Below are 25,839 nucleotides of genomic sequence, written 5' to 3' on the forward strand. Positions count from 1 at the left end.
TGTCCTCATAGCTAGATACGGGCCTGGGTACTGTTTACATTTTGGCTCTACATAGTCACAGATAGGCTGCAAAGTAATCTCTCAAGACAGACTTTATCATTTTTTAACCGATGGGTTCCCCCACATTGGCTCAAAGTAACCAAATTGACTCGGAAGTTTTCTGCCTGCTTGAGAATGTTGAGCCTGGTGGTGACGCGAGGTTAGAGAATGTTGACTGTGTTCCTCTTAAAGAGACAGGACGCTGCTCCGCGGATTGTGTACAACTGCGAGGGGTGCGTGTCACTTTAAATCCACAGGAGAGTTGCACACAATGATGAAAGTGACTGCAGCGAGTTTAGCCCTGCGACTGCTGGAGCTGAAGGAAGGAAAGACGTGGCGGCGGAACACAAACTCACCCCCACTCTCTCTCTCTGTCGACCTTTGGATCTACGGAGCACAGCGCCGCCCGGGAGGCAGTTCCGCAGTGCGCGGTGGCAATTGGCTGCACTCCTCCTCCCCACTGCTGCCAACCGCTTGCTCTCGCGCGTTGTTGAACAAGAGACAAGAATGCATACTGCGCATAGCCTTTGACACGCTGCTGCTGGCCTCTACACGGCACGCGTGCACGTACGTACATGATGCGGTACGGTACGCGTGTGCGCGTTGCTGCTGCTGCTGCTGCTGGAACCCAAAGTCCCCCGGTCGGTCGGTCGGTCGGTCAGTGCACGCCGGCGCAGTGAGGCAGTCTGCGGAATGTTTGAAGATTAACGAGGTTACTAACCGAGTCCTTTAAACCGCACGAGACTACGACTGAGGAGCCATTTCCCTGTTCCCACAAGCAGGCCAGGAGGCACCGAGGCGAGCAGCGTGCTGCTGTGACTGGCTGGACCCGACCCGGGAGGAGACAGACAGAGCACCGTTCAGCAGAAGACACCATGACGGAGCAACGGATGTCTCGGTGGTATTTTGGCGGGTTGGCGTCGTGCGGGGCCGCCTGCTGCACGCATCCTCTGGATCTCATCAAGGTGAGTGGTGGTGCTGAGTGATGCACAGATGCAGGCAGGGCCTGCTGTCAGTACTCTGACCCGACGTGTAGAGGCTCTGACTGCCAGCTGTTTCCTGAACAGAGGAGCCACACACACATACACATACATACTACACATAGAGGCCATTTACACCTGCCCCTAACATGCGTTTTCTGTGATCAGATTGCAATCAGATTGTGTTTTATCACTTGAAATGCCAGGTGTAAACATCCCCAAAACGCATTGAAGAAGGATTGCAATCTGATCGGCCAAACCACCTCCGGAGGTGGTCAGGGATGCATTGTGTACACATTGAACACGAGTGTAAATGCAATGTGTCCTCTCAATCTGGATACAGCAACTTTATGCGGATTGAGAGGACAACCATTTCTGCAATCTGATTGCAATCAGATTGCAATCAGATGTCAGAATGCATGTTAATGCCAGGTGTAAATGGAATCAGGCTGAAGTGATAAAATACAATCATACACATACACATACACTCTCCTCCTGCCGAAACATCACCATCATTGTAATTCAGTGAGCTTTATGTAGCCATACCTACCAGGTTCGTTGTGTTGGGGAAAGTTATTCTGGCGTGTGTGGTGTATTATTCTGGTTCAGTGTTTCATTTTTTTATTACTCTCCATGAAAGAGAACATTTCAATTCAATGGCAACTGTTTAAATGTGATGCTTTGTTCAATGAAATCATGCACCGACCTATTATAGTATATATATTTTCTCTAAGTTAGAGATACTTATCAAATGCTACTGTAATTGCGCCACATTTGCGCCACACCTGGCACGGTGGCTCAGTGGTAGAGCTGTCGCCTCGCAGTCAGAAGGTCCTGAGTTCGATTCTCGCCTGGGACACTGCGGGCGCTGTGGTTGTGTTCCCCCCATATCTTCAGTGCCTACTGCCCAGGTGGGGTATCTCGTCGTAAGGGCCTTTCTCTCTGTGTGGAGTTTGCATGTTCTCCCCGTGCTCCCCCAGGGGGTTCCTCCGTACATAACCCCCCCCCCCATTAAAAAAAAAAAACATGCAGAAGATCAGATCGTCATCGTCATCCGACCAGTGACGACAACATCCGAAGTCGGTCCCCGGGCGCTGTACGAGAAAGCGACCACTGCTCCTGGCCTGCCCCCCTGGAGGAAAGGACAAAGCCAGGATGGGTTAAATGCAGAGGACACTTTTCACCGGCCACCGTCAGCATGTGTGTGTTGTGGCCGCATGCATGTGTTGATGTGTAATCGTGTGACAATAAAAGACGGGCTTGTCCGTCTAAAATCGTGTTTTTTTTTAATCGTGTTTACAAAAGAGGGTCTTCTCTCCGTTTGGTATGGTCGTGTGTGTGTGTGTGTGTGTGTGTGTGTGTGTGTGTGTGTGTGTGTGTCCTCATTACCCAGTGGGGTTGTGCTCTTGGTTGGTTCACTGCACAGAGTAAACAGGAGTAAATGATCATATAACCATAACCCATACTAGACTAAACATCACGTTGTTCATTTACACTTTTCAGTGTAGTCAGTTGGTCTACCCAACGCCAAAAGGACAAAGAGTGAATGGGAAGAAAATCCTCGTTGGATTTACTTGCATACTTCCCAGCTGCTACCTTATTAAACCCATAGAGACTCGGCACTGAGGAGAGCACCACACACAGCAGCCAGGATAACCTTATTAAACCCATAGAGACTCGGCACTGAGGAGAGCACCACACACAGCAGCCAGGATAACCTTATTAAACCCATAGAGACTCGGCACTGAGGAGAGCACCACACACAGCAGCCAGGATAACCTTATTAAACCCATAGAGACTCAGCACTGAGGACAGCACCACACACAGCAGCCAGGATAACCTTATTAAACCCATAGAGACTCAGCACTGAGGAGAGCACCACACACAGCAGCCAGGATAACCTTATTAAACCCATAGAGACATGGCACTGAGGAGAGCACCACACACGGCAGCCAGGATAACCTTATTAAACCCATAGAGACATGGCACTGAGGAGAGCACCACACACAGCAGCCAGGATAACCTTATTAAACCCATAGAGACATGGCACTGAGGAGAGCACCACACACAGCAGCCAGGATAACCTTATTAAACCCATAGAGACTCAGCACTGAGGACAGCACCACACACGGCAGCCAGGATAACCTTATTAAACCCATAGAGACATGGCACTGAGGACAGCACCACACACAGCAGCCAGGATAACCTTATTAAACCCATAGAGACTCGGCACTGAGGAGAGCACCACACACAGCAGCCAGGATAACCTTATTAAACCCATAGAGACTCAGCACTGAGGACAGCACCACACACAGCAGCCAGGATAACCTTATTAAACCCATAGAGACTCAGCACTGAGGAGAGCACCACACACGGCAGCCAGGATAACCTTATTAAACCCATAGAGACTCGGCACTGAGGAGAGCACCACACACAGCAGCCAGGATAACCTTATTAAACCCATAGAGACTCGGCACTGAGGAGCGCACCACACACGGCAGCCAGGATAACCTTATTAAACCCATAGAGACTCGGCACTGAGGAGAGCACCACACACGGCAGCCAGGATAACCTTATTAAACCCATAGAGACTCTGCACTGAGGACAGCACCACACACGGCAGCCAGGATAACCTTATTAAACCCATAGAGACTCTGCACTGAGGAGAGCACCAAACACAGCAGCCAGGATAACCTTATTAAACCCATAGAGACTCTGCACTGAGGAGAGCACCACACACGGCAGCCAGGATAACCTTATTAAACCCATAGAGACTCAGCACTGAGGAGAGCACCACACACAGCAGCCAGGATAACCTTATTAAACCCATAGAGACTCAGCACTGAGGAGAGCACCACACACGGCAGCCAGGATAACCTTATTAAACCCATAGAGACTCGTCACTGAGGAGAGCACCACACACGGCAACCAGGATAACCTTATTAACACATTGAGTGCCAGCCATTTTTTCAATCCTGTGGGTAAGTTGTGCCAGGTTTTTTTTTGAGGATTCTGGCTCATTTTACAACAGCCGAGGATCTGTTTTCTGTTAAGACTTCGTGAACACCAATCATCTAAAAATAACTAATAGAATGTGTGCTTTCTCTGTCTAAAAGAGTTAGTTTGCAGAGTTAGTAGTTATGTAGATATTAGCCGTTGAGTACAGCATGGTTTTAGCGTATGAGACAGCAAACTGAGATAATCGCAGTTTTGTGAAACTCAGCAGAACAGTCACCTGCCTGTGATTGTGGCTGCCTTTGGGCGAGTCTGTATACTGTATTGTGTGTGTGTGTGTGTGTGTGTGTGTGTGTGTGTGTGTGTGTGTGTGTGTGTGTGTGTGTGTGTGTGTGTGTGTGTGTGTGTGTGTGTGTGTGTGTGTGTGTGTGTGTGTGTTCGCGCGTTGCTCCGCGGCTCTGGGGGGAGGGGATCTCTGTCCGTTCTGTGTGTGTGTCTCCGGGCTCCTCCCTCCGTCTGTGCTGCTGGGAGTTTGAGCAGCGAGTTAGAGCAGCCTCTCTCCCTGGCAGCGAGTGTGGATAGGTCTCACTGTCTCTTGGGTTTGAGAGCCCCGATTAAGCCCCGTGCGACTCTAGGCTTTATGCTGACACACAGTCCATTTCTGGAAACCCCCACCTAGGGCTGGGTCGGTTTGAAAATTTTAAAACCGGTTCGATATTGCCGTCTAAACCGGATCGAACCGGTATACCGATTTTTTGGGTAATTAAAATTTTTTTTTTTTTTTTTTTTTTTTTTTTTTTTTTTTTTTTTCCAAGCAGGGCTCCCGAGTGTGGCCCATAACTGTCTGTAGTGCAACTTCAGTCCACCTGATAGCGATAATACACCTCTAAGCTGGTATTGTCAACCAGCAATGATACTGAATAAAAAGAAGCAGGACACCTGTGTAACAAACACACCCTGTATTTATTTCTCATAACTATTCAGCTCAACTTTTCTTCTAAACATCAAAATAATAAATGAAATAAGACTTCTGCCTATAGTGCAACTTGAGAAAAAGGCTAATAAAAACACAAGCAGTGCAATCAGAATGGATTGGCTTACAGCTGAGCTGCCTTATAAACTTCAAAACTCACAAATTCACACAATATAGGGCCTAGGCATGGGTCGGTTTGAACATTTTGAAACCGGTTCGATATTCCCCAAAAAAACGTATCAAAGCGGCTGCAGTTGGTGGCGATAATGCACCTCTAAGCTGGTATGCTGCCAACCAGCACGAACACTGAATACAAATAAGCAGAACCTTTTAACTGTAACAACACACTGTTTTTATTTCTCATAACTATTCAGCTTAACTTTTCTTCAAACATCAACATAATAAACAAAATAAGACTTTTGCCTACTAGTGCAACTTGAGAAGAGGCTAATACGAACAATAGTGCAATCAGAATGGACTGGCAAAAAAAAAAAAAAAAAAAAAAAAAAAATTTTTTTTTTTTTTTTTTTTTTAGGTTTTTTCGGTTTGCACGTGATCAAACCGGTTTGGGCTCGTATACCGAACCGAACCGGTAAAACCGGAAATCGACCCATGCCTACCCCCACCGCAGCAGCGCGAAGCGTCCCCGCCTACAGTATGAGAATGAGGCTCCTTCTTTTCTGACTGTAAAATCGCCAAGCCATTTCCGCGGGAGGCGGCTGCTTTTGGTCCACGGGTCCCGTGGCTGTGGCTTCTCTCTGTCTCTGTCGCCACTTAGTGGTCGGTAAAATAGATTACACACATTCTCTTGCTCCAATAGTTATCTCGAAGATGTAAAAGGGGTTGATTGATGTCCCACCGTCAAAAAAAAAAAATGTTTATGTAAGACGAGTTAGCTCGTCCTTGGCACTCAAGCGCTGGATTATGTAAGACGAGTTAGGTCGTCTATGGCACTTAATGTGTTAAAGGAGAATTTCGGTTTTTTACACCACAGTCCTTATTTCCAGCTTAAAATATGATCTTTTACTCACCCAAATAACTTTGGTTTCATTCGGATGTCCACAGAACATTTTGAGCTCGGAGTAGCATCCTCAAACAGGCTATAACGGGCGCAAACGGGGCAGGGTGCATGCGCTCTGTAAATAACACACCTTCTGTCATCTTCTGTTCATTGTGGTTGTTATATAATTATGAGAACATGAATTAGCGATCTAACTAACCTCTTGTGCTCCTGAGTGCCGACAGCCTGCTCTGTTTGCTGTCCGAGTGTCCATCACAGATAACACCTCCCGCTTTATCTCCCGCTGCTGTTTGTTGTTGTCGATATGTGGCCTTATTCCACACGAGCGGCAATTGAATTGAATCGTCCATAATCTTGACATCAGATCATATCTATATGCCAAGCTAGGCTGCTAAGCTAACAACAACATACTGTAACAGACGAGTCAACTCTGACCTGCGCCGGATGGCTTACAGTGCTTATGTTCTTCTTCTGTGGTTTCTCTAACAGAAGCGCTTCTCACTGCTTCTTCTGAAGCACATCCGGGGCAGGTCAGAGTTGACTCGTCTGTTACAGTATGTTGTTGTTAGCTTAGCAGCCTAGCTTGGCATGTAGATACTGCCATAATGAACCGCGATGTGACAGAAAATGTGTTATTTACAGAGCGCATGCACCTTGCCCCGTTTGCGCCCGTTATAGCCTGTTTGAGGATGCTACTCCGAGCTCAAAATGTCGGCAGCCAGGATAACCTTATTAAACCCATAGAGACTCAGCACTGAGGAGAGCACCACACACAGCAGCCAGGATAACCTTATTAAACCCATAGAGACTCGGCACTGAGGAGAGCACCACACACAGCAGCCAGGATAACCTTATTAAACTCATAGAGACTCTGCACTGAGGACAGCACCACACACGGCAGCCAGGATAACCTTATTAAACCCATAGAGACTCGGCACTGAGGAGAGCACCACACACAGCAGCCAGGATAACCTTATTAAACCCATAGAGACTCGGCACTGAGGAGAGCACCACACACAGCAGCCAGGATAACCTTATTAAACCCATAGAGACTCAGCACTGAGGAGAGCACCACACACAGCAGCCAGGATAACCTTATTAAACCCATAGAGACTCAGCACTGAGGAGAGCACCACACACAGCAGCCAGGATAACCTTATTAAACCCATAGAGACTCGGCACTGAGGAGAGCACCACACACAGCAGCCAGGATAACCTTATTAAACCCATAGAGACTCAGCACTGAGGAGAGCACCACACACAGCAGCCAGGATAACCTTATTAAACCCATAGAGACTCGGCACTGAGGAGAGCACCAGACACAGCAGCCAGGATAACCTTATTAAACCCATAGAGACTCAGCACTGAGGAGAGCACCACACACAGCAGCCAGGATAACCTTATTAAACCCATAGAGACTCAGCACTGAGGAGAGCACCACACACAGCAGCCAGGATAACCTTATTAAACCCATAGAGACTCAGCACTGAGGAGAGCACCACACACAGCAGCCAGGATAACCTTATTAAACCCATAGAGACTCAGCACTGAGGAGAGCACCACACACAGCAGCCAGGATAACCTTATTAAACCCATAGAGACTCAGCACTGAGGAGAGCACCACACACAGCAGCCAGGATAACCTTATTAAACCCATAGAGACTCAGCACTGAGGAGAGCACCACACACAGCAGCCAGGATAACCTTATTAAACCCATAGAGACTCAGCACTGAGGAGAGCACCACACACGGCAGCCAGGATAACCTTATTAAACCCATAGAGACTCAGCACTGAGGAGAGCACCACACACAGCAGCCAGGATAACCTTATTAAACCCATAGAGACTCAGCACTGAGGAGAGCACCACACACAGCAGCCAGGATAACCTTATTAAACCCATAGAGACTCGGCACTGAGGAGAGCACCACACACAGCAGCCAGGATAACCTTATTAAACCCATAGAGACTCAGCACTGAGGAGAGCACCACACACGGCAGCCAGGATAACCTTATTAAACCCATAGAGACTCAGCACTGAGGAGAGCACCACACACAGCAGCCAGGATAACCTTATTAAACCCATAGAGACTCAGCACTGAGGAGAGCACCACACACAGCAGCCAGGATAACCTTATTAAACCCATAGAGACTCAGCACTGAGGAGAGCACCACACACGGCAGCCAGGATAACCTTATTAAACCCATAGAGACTCAGCACTGAGGAGAGCACCAGACACAGCAGCCAGGATAACCTTATTAAACCCATAGAGACTCAGCACTGAGGAGAGCACCACACACAGCAGCCAGGATAACCTTATTAAACCCATAGAGACTCAGCACTGAGGAGAGCACCACACACAGCAGCCAGGATAACCTTATTAAACCCATAGAGACTCAGCACTGAGGAGAGCACCACACACAGCAGCCAGGATAACCTTATTAAACCCATAGAGACTCGGCACTGAGGAGAGCACCACACACAGCAGCCAGGATAACCTTATTAAACCCATAGAGACTCAGCACTGAGGAGAGCACCACACACAGCAGCCAGGATAACCTTATTAAACCCATAGAGACTCGGCACTGAGGAGAGCACCACACACAGCAGCCAGGATAACCTTATTAAACCCATAGAGACTCAGCACTGAGGAGAGCACCACACACAGCAGCCAGGATAACCTTATTAAACCCATAGAGACTCGGCACTGAGGAGAGCACCACACACAGCAGCCAGGATGACCCTGAGAGCAGTAAATGTCCCTCAGGAAGTCACGTGGTGTGTAATGATGTAGACACAGTCTGTTATTACTACGCTGCGTGTGCTTTAATCCTGCTCTTTGTTGGCCTGTGCCTTGGATCAACATGTTTCAACCAGAAAGATTCACCTAACCTGGCAGAAAAATGAACATCTCCAAAAACAAGACTAGTTTAATTGTGCTGAAACTGGGCCCAGGTTTGGTAGCAGGCAGCCACATAAAGTAGAGTTAGTTAGTATGAAGCATTAGACTGCGACCCCCGACCCCCGTCTCAACTCAGCGCATGTTGGGAAATTGTTTAAATTGCTGCCATGTGACCTGCAGTGAAATAGCCGGCGCACGTGACAGTTGTTTCAACTGTTGGGTCTAAAATACAGAGCCTGGTCTTCTACCTGCTCTATTTGTTAAAGGAACACTCCGCCCATTTTCAACCAGCTTTGTATCATTAGAACATCAGTAGTATATCAGAAAACTATAAACTGTTTTGAAGTCTGTCATTTAACTTGACAATTATTGAGTGTTAAAGTGTGGACCAGTGACATCACTGGTCCACACTAACTCAAATGAATAACTCATTAACTCAAATCAACTCTCAATAACTGTCAAACTAGATGAATGACTTCAAAACCGTCATCTAGTTTGACAGTTATTGAGAGTTGATTTGAGTTAAGGAGTTATTCATTTGAGTTAGTGTGGACCAGTGATGTCACTGGTCCACACTTTAACACTCAATAACTGTCAAATTAAATGACAGACTTCAAAACGGTTTACAGTTTTCTGATATACTACTGATGTTCTAATGATACAAAGCTGGTTGAAAATGGGCAGAGTGTTCCTTTAAGCGCCTTGAGATAACTTGTTATGATTTTGTGCTAAATATAAATTGATGATTGGTTGAAAATGGTTTTGACTCTGAAGAAGACGCAGTGCGCGTCGAAACGTCAGTTTTGTACCTTTATTAAATTTATTTAAGTGACTTCGTGTGCTCCAGCTCACTCATTGGGTTAGTCCTTTTGGAAGTGGCCCATTGACCTGTTTACATAAATTGATGATTGCTTGATTGATTGATTGAACTCGCTCACTAGGACAGACAAATGTTGCAGACAGTTGTCTGTTGGTCTGTTATGGACTTTGCTATAAATGTCTTTGCCTGTGCAGGACAGAAGTCGAGTGCCTTAACCTTGAGTTGAGTGTGAGTTGAGTTGTAGTAGCTTGTTTTCAGTGTGGCTGCAGTGATCATTCTGTCTCGTACACAACGGCAATCAGTAACAAGGTGTCACACACACACACACACACACACACACACACACACACACACACACAAAGTGCTCATCATCAGCAGCTTCAGACAAAATATCACAAGCGTGTTAGTTGCTTTCTAGGTGCTTGGGTGGAGGCGTCAGGTGTACGACTACTGGAGTGATTTCAGAAGTCCAATGTTGTGACTGCCAATCACTGAACAAAATAAATTTACTTTGTGCATTGACTTTGCCACCACAGGTAGAAAACCAGCCCAACCTTCAGTTGTTTGTTTGACCCATCATCGCGTTAACCGAATATTTCCCGTCCTTCGCAGACTTTTTTGTAAACAATGACAGGAACATGTGAAGGCTGTCATTTTAATAACACAGATAATAATAGATTGTGACAGAATTCTTATGACCCTGTCTGTCAAAGTCAAAATGACAGACGGGGAGACAGTCTAACACAACCTCTGGTTTGACCTCTACCTTACTGCATGGCGTATGAGCGCACACTGTATTTCTGTTATGCGGAGCTCTCATGGTTCTTATTTCAGACCATGGCTCTTGTGCTATGCTTGCCATGTTAAAAAGCAAAATATTGTAGCCTTTGCGTTCCCCCACACACTAAGGGTGCTTTCTCACTGCCGCCCCGGTACCGTTCCCGAGCACACTTGTCCCCAAATTGACCCAAGTTTCGGAACATTTGACGAGTGTGAATGTTGCGTTCCGCGCCCGGGCGCGCAACAGGGAACCGTTCCGAACCTCATAGACAACACACGGGCGACGATAAACTCCAGGCATAGTTGGGGGAGGGGGCAATCGTTCCCGGGTGCGGAACATAACAGAACAGAACGGAACAGAACAGAACAGAACAGAACAGAACGGAACGGAACGGAACGGAACAAAAGCAATCGTTCCCAGTGAGAAAGCAGCCTAATTGACACTCCGTTAAAACAAATTTGTATCACACACTCCATGGAACAACCTGCACGAAGCAAGCGACACTTTGATAGATTTTTATAATATAATCTAATGTGATGTAACTTATCACATGATATGCTGTTTTCCTTTTCTCCTCATGCTAGGGATTAATACATTGAGGGAAAGGACTGATTGACCTTTTACTCTTTGGAAATCATAATAAGACTACAAAGATGGTAGGTTTGGTTAGGTTGACTACAAATTAGGGATGCACCGATGTGAAAATTTTGGCCGATGTCGATAACCGATATTAATATCGGTGTTAGGGCCGATAGCCGATATTTGCCGATGTCGATATTTGTATTAAAAAATATATAAAAAGTTCTTATAATAATGTAGATACTGAAAAACACAAACAATGTGAATTTGAAGAAGTAATGTCTTTCTTTATTTCCAAAACTTGTGGAAAAGCCCATAATAAATCTGATGTACTGCATCATTTCCTCAACAATTACAGGGCCACCATAACAAAATAAAATACATTACATTCAAAAGACAGATCAACTAACAGTGTTAGTTTTCTCTTTAGGCTACTTTCACAACTTGCAGCAAGGTATAACCTAATGAAAGTCCAGTTCAACTCACCAAATCCAGTTCAAAAGTTTGGATCTCATAAATCAAAATAAGGATCATAAATGAAAATATCCTGACAAGGTTTTATGAATAATGTCAACCAAACTATTAAATTGTAAAACTGGTTTCAAGTTCAAGTATATTCTCACAAACAGAATACTTTTGACACTGTAGTCTGTGCAACTTACATTTTGTTCTCAAAAGAAAAGTTCTGAAACACTGAAAATGAAACACTGCAGTTGCAGTGCAAAAAACAAAGTGCAATTGAGTTTCAACTCACATCTATGAAATAGCTGAATGAAAAATATCAGAAACCTGTCCTAACTCCTCCTGACAATAACAGACACTGTAGTCTTACTCTTTGCACATTTCCCAGCTTATGGTAATCTTCTTCTCAAAGTAATAAATATCCCAGACTATCAAAGTCCCAGACTATCAAAGTCACAGTCTATCAAACTGCAAAAATAATATAATAAAGTGCAAAGAATAATGTTCTTCTTCTCAAAGTAAATGTCCCAAACACTGACTGAAACAATGTTTCCACCTGACACTGTAGTCTAGGCCTACTTCATGGGGCAGAGAGGCAGGTTTTTTTTGACAAAGAGAAGCATTTCTGCTTTCTCGCAGAGGAGCCGATTTCTCTTTTCGTCGACGATGTTTGATGCAGCAGAGAAGAGGCGTTCACTGTCCACACTTGTACATGGAGCGGAGAGGTACTTGCGTGCTGCTTGCGCCACGGCGGGGAAGCGGGACATGTTCTTTTTCCAGTACTGCAGTGGGCTCTCACTTGGGTCGATGGGAGGATCACTCAGGTAGCCCTGCACCTATAGGAAAAATATAGACAAGTGTATAACTATACATGCCTGGTAAATAATCAGGAATCAGAACATTATAACATTATCCACCTCCCCTCTGTTGAACTCTGTTCTGAGCAGATGAGCAGGACTAGAGGTCAACCTCAAGAGGGCACTGCCCCCTTGAATTTGACCTCTAGCCCTGCTCATCTGCTCAGAGCAGAGTTCAACAAAGCTCTTAGAGGGAGAAGGTGGATAAAGTTATAATTTAAACAAGGAAGAGCCTTTGCACAAATCAGCTTTTTCATTTAGTAAATGATGTGGAAAATGCACAGTATATGCAACTTTAATCCTTGTATACTTTATTCTTCTATATTATTGTCTTTCTTGTCATTAATGTGTGTTTGTTTTATCAGACTATGTGTGAACTGCTGGACACTTGAATTTCCCCAAGGGGATTAATAAAGTATCTATCCATCCATCCATCTATATATGTTAATATTAACATACAGATAGATAGATAGATAGATAGATAGATAGATAGATAGATAGATAGATAGATAATTTGACTACACAAGGGGATTTAACAGACTTGATTATTTGAATAAAAGATTGTGTATGACAATACCTGCACACCCGTTGCACTTGTCAGGCCAGCCTGCTCTTCCATGGTTGCGTTTTCCTTCATAATTTCCACATACATGTCCTTCAACGACGGTCCACCTCCACCCCCATCACTTTCTGCACGCCTCCTCTTCTCTTGGGGTTCATCAGTGGCAGGTTCTGTGGCGGGTGTCTCTGTGGCACTGTTGCTCATCCTGTCCACTTCCTTCTGTAGCATGGTGATAGCCTCTCGCTTGGTTGCTGTGTCAAAATAGAGGGTTTTGTGCCTTGGGTCGAGGATCGTTGCCAAGTAGTACAGTGGCTCAGAGAAAATGTCTGCAAATCTGTCTGTCACAGCTTTAAGTAGAGTGCTCTTTGCTGTGCGGACGCCACTATCTGTTTCTACTACTTGGCTCAACAAACGTTTCAGTGCCACAACGTGAGGAATCACGTCAGCAGTAGTAGCCAAATGTGAGCTTATCTCTTTGGTCAGCTCTTCGAATGGAGAGAGAAGCGTTTTCATGTTTTCAATGAGGCCCCACTGGTATGCACTCAGAGAGGAGGGAAGCTCGTAATCTGCACCATACATAACAAGTGCACGCTTCTGATCCAGTAGAGTTTTCATCATATAAAAAGTACTATTCCATCTTGTCACTACATCTTGTTGTAGCATAATGGGTTTCAGGTTGGGCAGCTCCTTCTGTATGGCTCTCAGCCGAGAGGTGGCAAGTGGAGAGTGCCTGAAATGACCGACTATCTTCCTTCCAATAGCCACACAGTCAGAGATGCTACGCTGGCTTAACATTCCATCGTGTACGGCGAGCTGTAGTGTGTGGGCCATACAGCCCAGGCTTGCAACACCACAGTCGTCCATTCCCTTCTTCATATTCTTTGCGTTGTCACGAAGCACGACGTGCACTTTATCTTTCGGGATCTTCCACTTAGCAAACATGCCATCAAACTCAGCGGCTATGGCTAGCCCTGTATGTGAGCCTGAAAACTCTTGCGCGTGCAACACAGCTCGTTTCATTTCAAAGTTGTCATCGATCCACTGAGCAGTAAGGCTTAGCATACTCATTTGACTTACGTCTGAGCTCCATATATCCGTCGTGAAGCTGATGTCATTCACATTGCTGTCCAACAACTTGTGGATATGTGTGGCCACGATATCGTACAAAGCCGGGAGGGACGTGTCGGCAAAGTAACGCCGGCTTGGTAGCCTGTAGCGCGGTTCCATGTGGTGTAGCAAGTTGCGAAACCCGCGGTCCTCCACGATGGAAAATGGCTGGTCGTCAACAGCAATCATCTCCATTACTTTGTTTGTGATTGACTTGAATTTCGCGCTATCCCTTGAAAATATCTTTGCTTTCTCGAGTGCTTCCACTATCGAGTTACCAGCTGCGGCTTCTACTGCTTTCTTCTGTGGCTGCTTGCTAGCAACTTTTTGCTGGTATTCTTTGTACAATTCTGGATGGCGACTCTTCAAATGTGTAATCAAATTGGTGGTGTTGAATGACTTCACACGGCACCCTCCACGCATTACTTCGCCCTCGCAAGTATTGCATATTGCAACGCGAATGTCGTCTTTTTTCACAGCGAAAAACTTCCAGACAGCAGACATTATTATTCCTCGGCGCTAGTATGTTTACGCTCGCTCACAGCCACACACACGCCCACAATCCTGTGCTGCGTGACTGCGTCACTACCAGAGACTATCAACTAAGAGAGATGTTCAACATCCAGTCACTTCCTGTATCTGTTTCGACACTGCAACGCCCCTTAGGACACTGGTCTAGCCAATGAAGTTTGATAACACTGACAAGACAGCCAATCACTGAGAGGTGACCCGGAATGGAGCCTGGAATGAGGAATCTATATAGCTGATTGTCTTTGGTGAAACTCTCCATTTAAAAAATTATAATGATGATAATAAAACACACGTGGCATCATCGGCTGTTCACATCGGCTACTTTTGATCATCGGGCCGATGTATTAAAAAATGACCAAAATCGGCCGATACCGATATCATTGCCGATATATCGTGCATCCCTACTACAAATCCCTGTGGCAGTTACATTTATTTGAACTTTGATGCAGCGTGATGCTGCATGGGACACCATGCATGACTCTGGGATGTGGGCCTTTGAGGGGGGGGGGGGGGGGGGGTCATCTTAGAGGTGATTGGCCAAGGAGGACTTTAAAATCTTTCTTGAATTAAAATGTGAACTTAACGGCCTAAAGAGTGCAAACCCCAATTCCCTATTTGCAAAAAGCAATTCACAAATGAACGAACCAATGAATGAACTACGGTAATCAAATGAACAAACGGAGCCTTGTGCTCCCGGGCAAACTAATTAAGATCCTCAGGCTTTGGAGGCAGGAGATCTTCCTTTGGCCTGGCTTCCACATTGACTTCTTTTCTAGAGTAGATACTCCTTTTCTAGAGTAGACAGTCTTCTGTCAAGTTATTTCTTGACAATGTTCTAAGCTACACAGTACTTACCATATTAATTTCCATCAAATCTAACAGTTCCTGCGGGACATCTACATTTGGAGTAACTGCAGTGCAATTTGCAGGCGTGTGCGACGTGCGCACACACACACACACACACACACACACACACACACAACCACACACACACACACATTTTATGCTGTAGATTTCCTGTTAAAACTTAGATTTCCATTGTATCGGCCGCCCTATTGTTGTCCTTATCTGCCCTGGGTGTGTTTCCAAACGATATCTACCTGACCTACCATAACTATTTGTCACATTGTCACGTGTGCGTGTGTACGTTTACGTTTACGCAAGGTTGTGTCTCAACTCCTCTAAGCAAGACTGTTATGTTGTTCCCATTTCCAGACGTTAAAGGAGAACTGTTGTCAGTCATCTCATAGCCCTTCTGTCTACATATAGTTAACACATCTCCCCAAATCATTTTGAAATACTTGCCACATGTACCGGTAATTAGATTTTTATGCCTCCGCCAGCGATAGCCAGGCCGGAGGCATAATGGATCCAGTCCGTCCGTCCATCCGTATGACGTCCATCCGTACGTCCGTCCGATGTTCGTTAACGTGATATCTGAGGAACGCCTTGATGGGATTTCTTCCAATTTGGCTCAAACATCGACTTGGACGCAAGGATGAACTGATTAGATTTTGGTGATCAAAGGTCAAGGTCACTGTGACCTCTCGAATGCCATTTTCAAGCTCGCTAAAGCGAGGAATGCCTTGATGGAATTTCTTCGAATTTGCCTCAAATGTCCATTTGGACTCAAGGTTGAACTGATTTTGGTGGTCAAAGTTCAAGGTCAGTGTGACCTCACGACCGCTCGTTTCATGCTCGTTAACACGATATCTCAGGAACGCCTTGACGGAATTTCATCCTCAAACGTCCACTTGGACTCAAGGATGAACTGATTACGTTTTGGTGGGTAAAGGTCAAAGTTCAAGGTCACTGTGTGACCTCACGAACCCCATTCCCAAGTGAAAGCCAGTAGTTTGTGAAATGGCTTGGTAACTTTTAGACCGAAGAGAAAGCCAGTAGTTTGTTGATATTAGTGGCCAATCTAAAAGGGGCTCAAGGTGCATCTCTCTTTATTCTTTATTATTCTTATATCTAATGGATACTTGTGTAAAACATGTGAAATATGGTGTATGTTTTTTACCACTACATATTTTTGTTTAATGATAGTGTGGTTTGAAGGGATCCATGGCCTTCCAGCTCAAACACTGATTGGCTAGAACAGAGGCCACTCCTCATTGTTTGAACGGAGGCCAGACTTGGAACAGAGCCAGTTCTAGAGATATGGACATAATAAGATAACACACACACACACACACACACACACACACACACAGGAGCTAGTTGGCTATGCTTTAACCTGTGCGTGTGTGTGTGCGTGTGTGTGTGTGTGTGTGTGTGGTGTGCATACATGCTCAGGGTAACCATTTCCTGGTCGATTATCCTGGTCGACCAGAAATCAACCACAGCTCCGACCAGTGTACTTTTTTGTTTTTATTTTTTACAGTGTACTTTTTTCCTTATTTTGTGTAGTGTACCGACTACTGAGTGCACTATATCTGATAGATAATTATAAATAAAAGCTATTTGCAGTGTTGTAACATTACCGGAAAACATCGAGTTGGACTCAAGGATGAACTGATTAGATTTTGGTGGTCAAAGGTCAAAGGCCAAGGTCACTGTGACCTCTCGAACGCCATTTTCAAGCTTCTTTACTCTTACTTGAGTTAATTTCCTGCACTAGTGGTCATTTTAATTCTACTTCAGTAGGATTTGTCAGCACTCTTTCCACCTATGCCAGTGTTATTGTAATGTCCAGCATCTTAACTATGGTAACATATCGTGCTAATGTGTGTGTTCAGGTATTGTAATGTCCAGCATGTTAACTATGGTAACATATCGTGCTAATGTGTGTGTTCAGGTATTGTAATGTCCAGCATGTTAACTATGGTAACATATCGTGCTAATGTGTGTGTTCAGGTATTGTAATGTCCAGCATCTTAACTATGGTAACATATCGTGCTAATGTGTGTGTTCAGGTATTGTAATGTCCAGCATGTTAACTATGGTAACATATCGTGCTAATGTGTGTGTTCAGGTGTTGTAATGTCCAGCATGTTAACTATGGTAACAGATCATGCTAATGTGTGTGTTCAGGTGCACCTGCAGACGCAGCAGGAGGTGAAGATGAGGATGGTGGGGATGGCCGTTCAGGTGGTGAAGAATGACGGACTGCTGGCTCTGTACAATGGCCTATCTGCCTCCCTCTGCAGACAGGTGTGTGTGTGTGTGTGTGTGTGTGTGTGTGTGTGTGTGTGTGTGTGTGTCTGTGTATCGGTTTGTGTGAGGTTCTGTCAGTATATTATATAAAATGGCTTCTCCTGTCAGTGTGGTTGCACCATTCATGTTAATGGTTATCCCATCTCTCCTAGAAACATTAGACCGCTGATGGCTCTCTGCAGGCTCTTTAGTCAGCTGCAGTATCTCTGTCTATAATTATGACAAATAAATGTATTTTTATTCTCAGTATTATCTCATACACACATATATCATTGTAAGATTATATCTTTTGTACTTATTGATTTATACTTATATTGACTTTCGCGGTTTGCTTTCTTCCCTCTACACATGAAGTTTGAGCTGAATATTATTCCCCCTTGCCACTAGAGTTCTTAATTAGAGTAAGTTGGAAGCCCGAGCCCAACCCGCCCCGACGGGCTCAGCGCGTGCTCAGGCAGGGTCAGGTTGGGCTGAACCTGAGATATCACTCTGTGTGGTACTGTGGTTAGAGGAAGAGAGACATGTCAGTTGACATCAGAATAAGCTTTTGGTAACTCTTATTATTAGTTTAGAAAAAGATTAAAAACAGGTTGGTTCAGGTTGGTTGGCTGTTGAAACGTGTTATTGTGACTGATTCTTTCAATGACGCATATCTGGAGGCAATAGCGACTTTGTGGTTGATTTTCTTACCATCATCTGACTACAGTTGTGTGGCTGAAGCCCAGAGTCACTGAGACTGAGGTACCGTATGGTACTCCCAAGCCCTTCTAAGAAATGATAAAAATAAGAGGAGAGCAAGGTGTTTGTCAGATGAGGAGAGCAAGGTGTTTGTCAGATGAGGAGAGCAAGGTGTTTGTCAGATGAGGAGAGCAAGGTGTTTGTCAGATGAGGAGAGCAAGGTGTTTGTCAGGTGAGGAGAGCAAGGTGTTTGTCAGAATGTCAGGTGAGGAGAGCAAGGTGTTTGTCAGAATGTCAGGTGAGGAGAGCAAGGTGTTTGTCAGAATGTCAGGTGAGGAGAGCAAGGTGTTTGTCAGAATGTCAGGTGAGGAGAGCAAGGTGTTTGTCAGATGAGGAGAGCAAGGTGTTTGTCAGATGAGGAGAGCAAGGTGTTTGTCAGATGAGGAGAGCAAGGTGTTTGTCAGATGAGGAGAGCAAGGTGTTTGTCAGGTGAGGAGAGCAAGGTGTTTGTCAGATGAGGAGAGCAAGGTGTTTGTCAGGTGAGGAGAGCAAGGTGTTTGTCAGAATGTCAGGTGAGGAGAGCAAGGTGTTTGTCAGAATGTCAGGTGAGGAGAGCAAGGTGTTTGTCAGAATGTCAGGTGAGGAGAGCAAGGTGTTTGTCAGGTGAGGAGAGCAAGGTGTTTGTCAGATGAGGAGAGCAAGGTGTTTGTCAGATGGAATATAGCTGACAGGGATGTGTAATACTCAAAACTATGTCTGAACTCCTGGGCTGTGTAGCCACAGATAGACTCCTCCTGGTGGTTGAATGAAGCAACTGTGTGACATTATGATGAGGAGAACACAGGATTCTGCCCTCACATGGTGTCCATCTTTCTTTCTTTTTTTACCTTCCACTTCCTGTCCTCTTTTCATTTGACACTTCAATTTAATCCCAATTACAGATTACAACATCCCTGTTCCATTTCTTTCTCCATGACTTGTTTTGTTTTATGCTGAACATCTGTCTGTATACCCCTCACATGTCATTTCAACCTCTTAAAGTCTCCTCTCCTCTCCTCTTTTTCTCCTCTCCTCTCCTCTCCTCTTCTTCTCCTCTCCTCTCCTCTCCTCCCTATCCTCTCCTCTCCTCCCTCTCCTCTCCTCTCTTCTCTTCTCTTCTCTTCTCTTCTCTTCTCTTCTCCTCCTCTCCTCATAGATGTCCTATTCCCTGACCAGATTTGCCATCTATGAGACGGTAAGGGACACGATTGCCAGAACAAGCCAGGGACCCATGCCCTTCTACCAGAAGGTCCTGCTGGGAGCCTTTGGAGGTAGAAAGACACACAGGCACACACACTCTCTCTCTCTCTCTCTCTCTCTCTCTCTCTCTCTCTCACTCACTCACTCACTCACTCACACACACACACACACACACACACACACACACACACACACACACACACACACTCACTCACACTGTCTTATGTTTTTTGTCTTTGCCAACAGGTTTCACTGGTGGTTTGGTTGGCACGCCAGCAGACATGGTGAATGTCAGGTAAGATACCATGTCAATATCCACTTTAATTAAACATACAGACAATTACAATTATGTGTTAACCCATTGATACCTGATGCAGCATTTGCGTGTATATCCCTTTAACACCGAAACAACGGGCGTGTCCTTTTACCTTTCATCCCGGATACAACACAGACGCGTAGTGACGTGTATATCGTCGTTTCAAGACATGTGACCGATGAAATGCATCATGATTTGCTGAAACACACGTGGCGGAGGTGAAATGCATTGTGGGTTTTGTAGTTTTTCCTTTTTCTTTTTCCCTCAACGGTGTGGAAAGTTTTCCAACACTGAACTACACGGCAAGTCAAGGAAGCGGCATTCCAGAGAGACTAGTATTCCAAAGAACTCTAGTTATTAGAGGATGAAATTATTGATGCTGATGTAATTTCAGATTTATTTATCTCATGCTCCAATCTGCAATAGCCTCAAGGTTTTACTGAACGTTGGAAATTCTGCACGTTCTTTTGCTGCACGGTGGCAATTCTGCATGGCCGCGTTTCAGACAGTAAGCTAATAGTGATGACCTGAATGGAGTATGACTTACTTTGAGGACGAAGACATCAATGAATAAGAAGATTCCACACCAAGTTTATGATGTGACTGTTGACACGCTAGCCAAGGCTCATTGGGTGAGTGACATTTTGGCCAATTTGCCGTATTTTCAAGACGACTGCAAAACGGAGATCGCTAAACGTTACTCTTGTTGCAGTAATTGTCAAGGGTTCAACAGAACCTATTTCCTCAGCCTCTATAGTAGCTATCAACATGAAATAAAAAGCATTTGAGAGCTTAAACCCGTGGATTCCTTAAAATGCATTAGAATCTTTTAATTTTAATTTTTTGGGGTTAAAGATAAAACATTGTTTTAATGAACATTAGGGCAAATATAATATGAAAAGCCAAAGGGTTAAGCTCTCAAATGCTTTTTATGCCTCCGCCGGCGATAGCCAGGCCGGAGGCATTATGGATCCGGGTTGTCCGTCCGTACGTCCGTCCGTACGGCTGTCCGTCCGTCCGTCCGTCCGTCCGTACGATGTTCCATGTTTGTTAACGCGATATCTGAGAAACGCCTGGACGAAATTTCATCAGATTCGCCTTAAACATTCACTTAGGCTCAAGGATGATCTGATTAGATTTTGGTGGTCAAAGGTCAAAGGTCAAGGTCACTGTGACCTCTCGAACGCCATTTTCAAGCTTGTTAACGCGATATCTGAGGAACGCCTGGACGGAATTTCATCAGATTCGCCTTAAACATTCACTTAGGCTCAAGGATGATCTGATTAGATTTTGGTGGTCAAAGGTCAAAGGTCAAGGTCACTGTGACCTCTCGAATGCCATTTTCAAGCTTCTTAACGCGATATCTGAGGAACGCCTGGACGGAATTTCATCAGATTCGCCTTAAACATTCACTTAGGCTCAAGGATGATCTGATTAGATTTTGGTGGTCAAAGGTCAAGGTCACTGTGACCTCTCGAACGCCATTTTCAAGCTTGTTAACGCGATATCTGAGGAACGCCTGGACGGAATTTCATCAGATTCGCCTTAAACATTCACTTAGGCTCAAGGATGATCTGATTAGATTTTGGTGGTCAAAGGTCAAAGGTCAAGGTCACTGTGACCTCTCGAATGCCATTTTCAAGCTTGTTAACGCGATATCTGAGGAACGCCTGGACGGAATTTCATCAGATTCGCCTTAAACATTCACTTAGGCTCAAGGATGATCTGATTAGATTTTGGTGGTCAAAGGTCAAAGGTCAAGGTCACTGTGACCTCTCGAACGTCATTTTCAAGCTTGTTAACGTGATATCTGAGGAACGCCTGGACGGAATTTCATCAGATTTGCCTTAAACATTCACTTAGGCTCAAGGATGATCTGATTAGATTTTGGTGGTCAAAGGTCAAAGGTCAAGGTCACTGTGACCTCTCGAATGCCATTTTCAAGCTTGTTAACGCGATATCTGAGGAACGCCTGGACGGAATTTCATCAGATTCGCCTTAAACATCCACTTGGCCTCAAGGATGATCTGATTAGATTTTGGTGGTCTAAGGTCAAGGTCACTGTGACCTCACGAATGCCACTCCCAAGTTCGTTCAAGCCATATCTCAAGATTGGCTTGGTGGAATTTCTTACAATTTGGCTCAAACGTCTATTTAAGCGCAAGGATGAACAGATTACATTTTGGTTAGCAAAGGTCAAGGTCACTGTGACCTCTCGGATGCCATTTTCAAGCGTGTAGATGTGATATCTCAGGAATGTCTTGATGGAATTTCTTCTAAATTTATCTCAGGAGCGCCTTGACGGAATTGCTTCCAATTTGCCTCAAATGGCGATTTGGACTCAAGAATGAACTAATGGCGGAGGCATAAGTCCGCGTTGCGGTCGTTCTAGTTATTTTATGTTTCTATGTGCTACAGAGCCTGAGATATGAAGGCTTTAGTGAACGCCGACCGCTCTGGCAACTTCTCCACAAAACGTCAGGTTTACAGGGGCTGTTTACAAATGCGCAGTAGGTTTAGAGTGCCGCTCTAGAGCATGCGCTTAGGTATCAATGGGTTAATGAAGCGTCATGCAAATGATGATGATTTATCATGAAAACTAGATTTGGGTCCTTGCCCGGGAGAGCAGATAAGTAAGGGGCCCTCTCAAGAGATAAACTGGTTATTGAGATAACAATTGCCCAACTGCCTTGGTGCTGTCATTATTTGTCTTGCTTCTAACAGGTGTAGCTTTCAAAAACTTAGTTGCGCCATTTATTTTATTTCTCAACTGACTGCTATCAGTGTCTTAACATCGTGTTACACTCAAGAACTTCATTGGAAAGAAGTCTCTAACTTTAATGTCTCGTCCTTGATCGTTTTCAAATCCAGGTTCTTTTGTTTAGTGCATTTTAAAGATGGTCAACTAAACTGTGATTCCTCCTAGGATGCAGAATGATGTCAAACTGGCACCAGAGCTGAGGAGAAAGTGAGTGCTGTAACTTGCTGGAAACTGGAAATTTGCCAAGGCATTATTCTAAACCTCTTTCACGTGTTTAACTGTTAAAGCGTGTTTGTGTGTTTCTTCTAGCTACAAACACGCCATTGATGGGCTGGTCAGAGTCTTCAGAGAAGGTAAATCACGCACCAGCAGAATGTGTAACTGCATGCAGAGGACACCGTTTCCATGTCTGAACCCTGACCTTTGTCCTGTCCTGTAGAGGGTGTGAGGAAACTGTTCTCAGGAGCCACCATGGCCTCCAGCAGAGGAGCACTGGTCACTGTGGGACAGGCAAGTCACACAGCTCATCGTCTGAACTCTGCAGATCATTTTAGATCACTGAAGTTCACTATCATGTGACCTTTGCTCATATTCCAGGTGCACGCTTTGCAACTTAAACGTCATTAAAAAAAATCCTGGAGATTGCCATCTGGTCATCCGGTAAAAAAGAAAAAGCGGAAACAGCAGTTGCAGATCCGGCGGATACAGAAACGGTCTGTGCTAAAAAAAACAAATCTGCTCTGAAAACATGGCATCATAGTAAATAAATGTGATGCAAGTGATCTGGCTATGTTGCTACTACACAAAAATCAAATGAACTAACAACCATATAAAAGCATCTTTCTATGGGGGAAGGATAACACTTTAATGCAAACAGGCAGATCTTAGACCGGAAGACCAATTGAGCGAGAGAGAGTCTGGTGACACAAGGTTACTTAGGACTAGGGATGTTGGTCAAATTATCGAAAATCGATAATTGATCGTTAAGGATTGGAATCGATCCTGTGGCATTTGGATCGATTTTTTTATTATTTAAAAAAAAAACATTTTTTTTTTTTTTTTTTTTTTGGGACTAGGTTTGGGTGGAATTCGTTCCTCCTCGCCCCACTCCATTGCACAGCCGACTAACGTGAGGTGGAGCTTCATATAGTCTCTAGTTTTCTGGCTGGGCACGGGCCTTTGTGCCAACAAAACTGTTTTAAACATGGGAAATTCACACCGGCATGCGCCGGGGACAGCAGTGTTGGAGAGGAGACACATTGAAATAAAGAGTTCATTGAGGAGAACACGTTGTCTTTCGTATTTTCTGCCATAGGCATTCATTTTGTAAAAAAAAAAAAAAAAAAAAATATTGAAAATTTTCTAAGTATTAATATGATCGATAATCGATAATTGATCGTTAATTTTCACCAATTATCGATTTTGGAAATTTTTCAAAATGAACATCCCTACTTAGGACAGTAAAGAACAGAGTTTTTCTCTTTATCTTTTCACTTTAATATGTATTTTATCACACATACTGTACACAAGATACATTAATTTGCTAACACCTTACATTACGGTTCACCAGATGCTTAATTATGTAGTTAATCATTGATTATTGAATCAGGAATAGCATCATTAACTTGACAGTGTAATTGATCATTATATGATGTATGTGTGTGATGTATTCATTACCTCTTTGGCCCAGCCACTGGTAATAATAATGTTAATGAATGGGCTGTCTAATTTATCAATTAGTGGTTATTCAGACAGTAATGAATTAACTACATAATTAAACATTAAGTAGCCAACTGCAATGTCAAATGTTACCATTCATTGTTTCTGTTAATGATTACCGTAATAACAAGACATGGAATAGTCATTGTGTTTATGGTTTGTGGTCATTTATCATCGCTGAATTCATTTCCTAGATGAATAGCGTACTTTTTCCAAACTGTCCCATTTAAACATTACATAATGGATTAGGGCATTGCAGCCTTAGCTTTACTTTTAGAAAGTGGGAGTTGGCAAGCACAACCAAAGGAAATTGCTTTCAGACTGTAGGTCTAACCTCGGTGAAACGACAGTATCGGCGCAACTACTGTACTCACATTTATTGAGTCCAAAACATTCATAGCAATTACTGTCTTATTAGTTGACTAAATATAGAGTATGCTTGTATAGATAATTTGTATAAATACTAGGGCTGTCCCAGCGAGTCGACGTAATCGATGACGTCGACTACGTAATTACGTCGACGCACGCTACGTGCGTCGACACGTCACAAAACAAAAAAGATGGCAGCGATGGCCGGAAAAAGTAGTAATTTCTGCACCGCAGTGAACATAACATTACACCATTTAACGGTGTTATTCGGCCGTTTAACGTTAACGTACATATTTCCGTTTGCTTTCACGGCTAACATGTAGAAAATTGATTAAACTAACGTTACAGACCATTGTTAGTCTGTTGCTGCTCACGTTAATTTACTGCGTGCATCATTTAACAGTGCTATTCGGCTTTTTACATTCTTCTGTTTGGGTTCACGGCCATGTAAGATGAGATCAAAACTAACGTTACAGACCATTGTTACAGTCTGTGACTGTTAGTCTGTAAATCGTTTGTATTATTTATTTCCTTACCCCCACACTGATGCAAACATACATTTGGCTGAGTTAGCTGCACACTGCACATTACTCCAGTGATTAAATAAATCCATGTCCTGGAAAAATACTGATCCTCCTCAGTTTAGGGAAAGGGTTCATACATACAGTGATGAATCATGATGATGATCAATTTAATCTATGTGTCAGGTGGTCCAGTATTTTCGTGATGAGAGCAGGCAACTGACAAATAGGCAGGCACTATCTATTACCGTAAATTCCGGACTATAAGCCGCGGCTTTTTTCCCGTTTTTTGGCCCCTGCGGCTTATATAACGGTGCGGCTTATCTATGGATTTTTTCCAAAAAAAAAAAAAAAATCTCTCTTTTTTAGCACTCTTTCTAACTATAAATCCACTTCTGTTTTAATTTCCTCTCTTGCCCTCTTTTAACAACATAACATAACATAACATAACACAACACAGGTAAGCAGAAAGAAAAAGACGAAGCAATCACGCCATGAATGAGGAAATG

General features: G+C 44.2%; 1 protein-coding gene across 1 annotated transcript; it reads left to right on the forward strand.

The window, feature by feature from the left end:
- Positions 1-393: 393 nt before the first annotated feature.
- LOC310771729 (mitochondrial dicarboxylate carrier-like) lies at positions 394-23,231 on the forward strand (the record flags this gene model as incomplete). Its single annotated transcript, XM_083664269.1, has 7 exons — positions 394-1,004; positions 17,605-17,724; positions 19,601-19,715; positions 19,891-19,939; positions 22,887-22,928; positions 23,031-23,074; positions 23,161-23,231. Coding segments are annotated over exons 1-7 (531 nt in total), but the record flags the coding sequence as incomplete, so codon positions are not given.
- Positions 23,232-25,839: the final 2,608 nt, after the last annotated feature.

Source organism: Poromitra crassiceps, assembly GCF_964638095.1.
Source record: "Poromitra crassiceps genome assembly, contig: HAP1_SCAFFOLD_1118, whole genome shotgun sequence".
Classification (NCBI taxonomy): Eukaryota; Metazoa; Chordata; class Actinopteri; order Beryciformes; family Melamphaidae; genus Poromitra; species Poromitra crassiceps.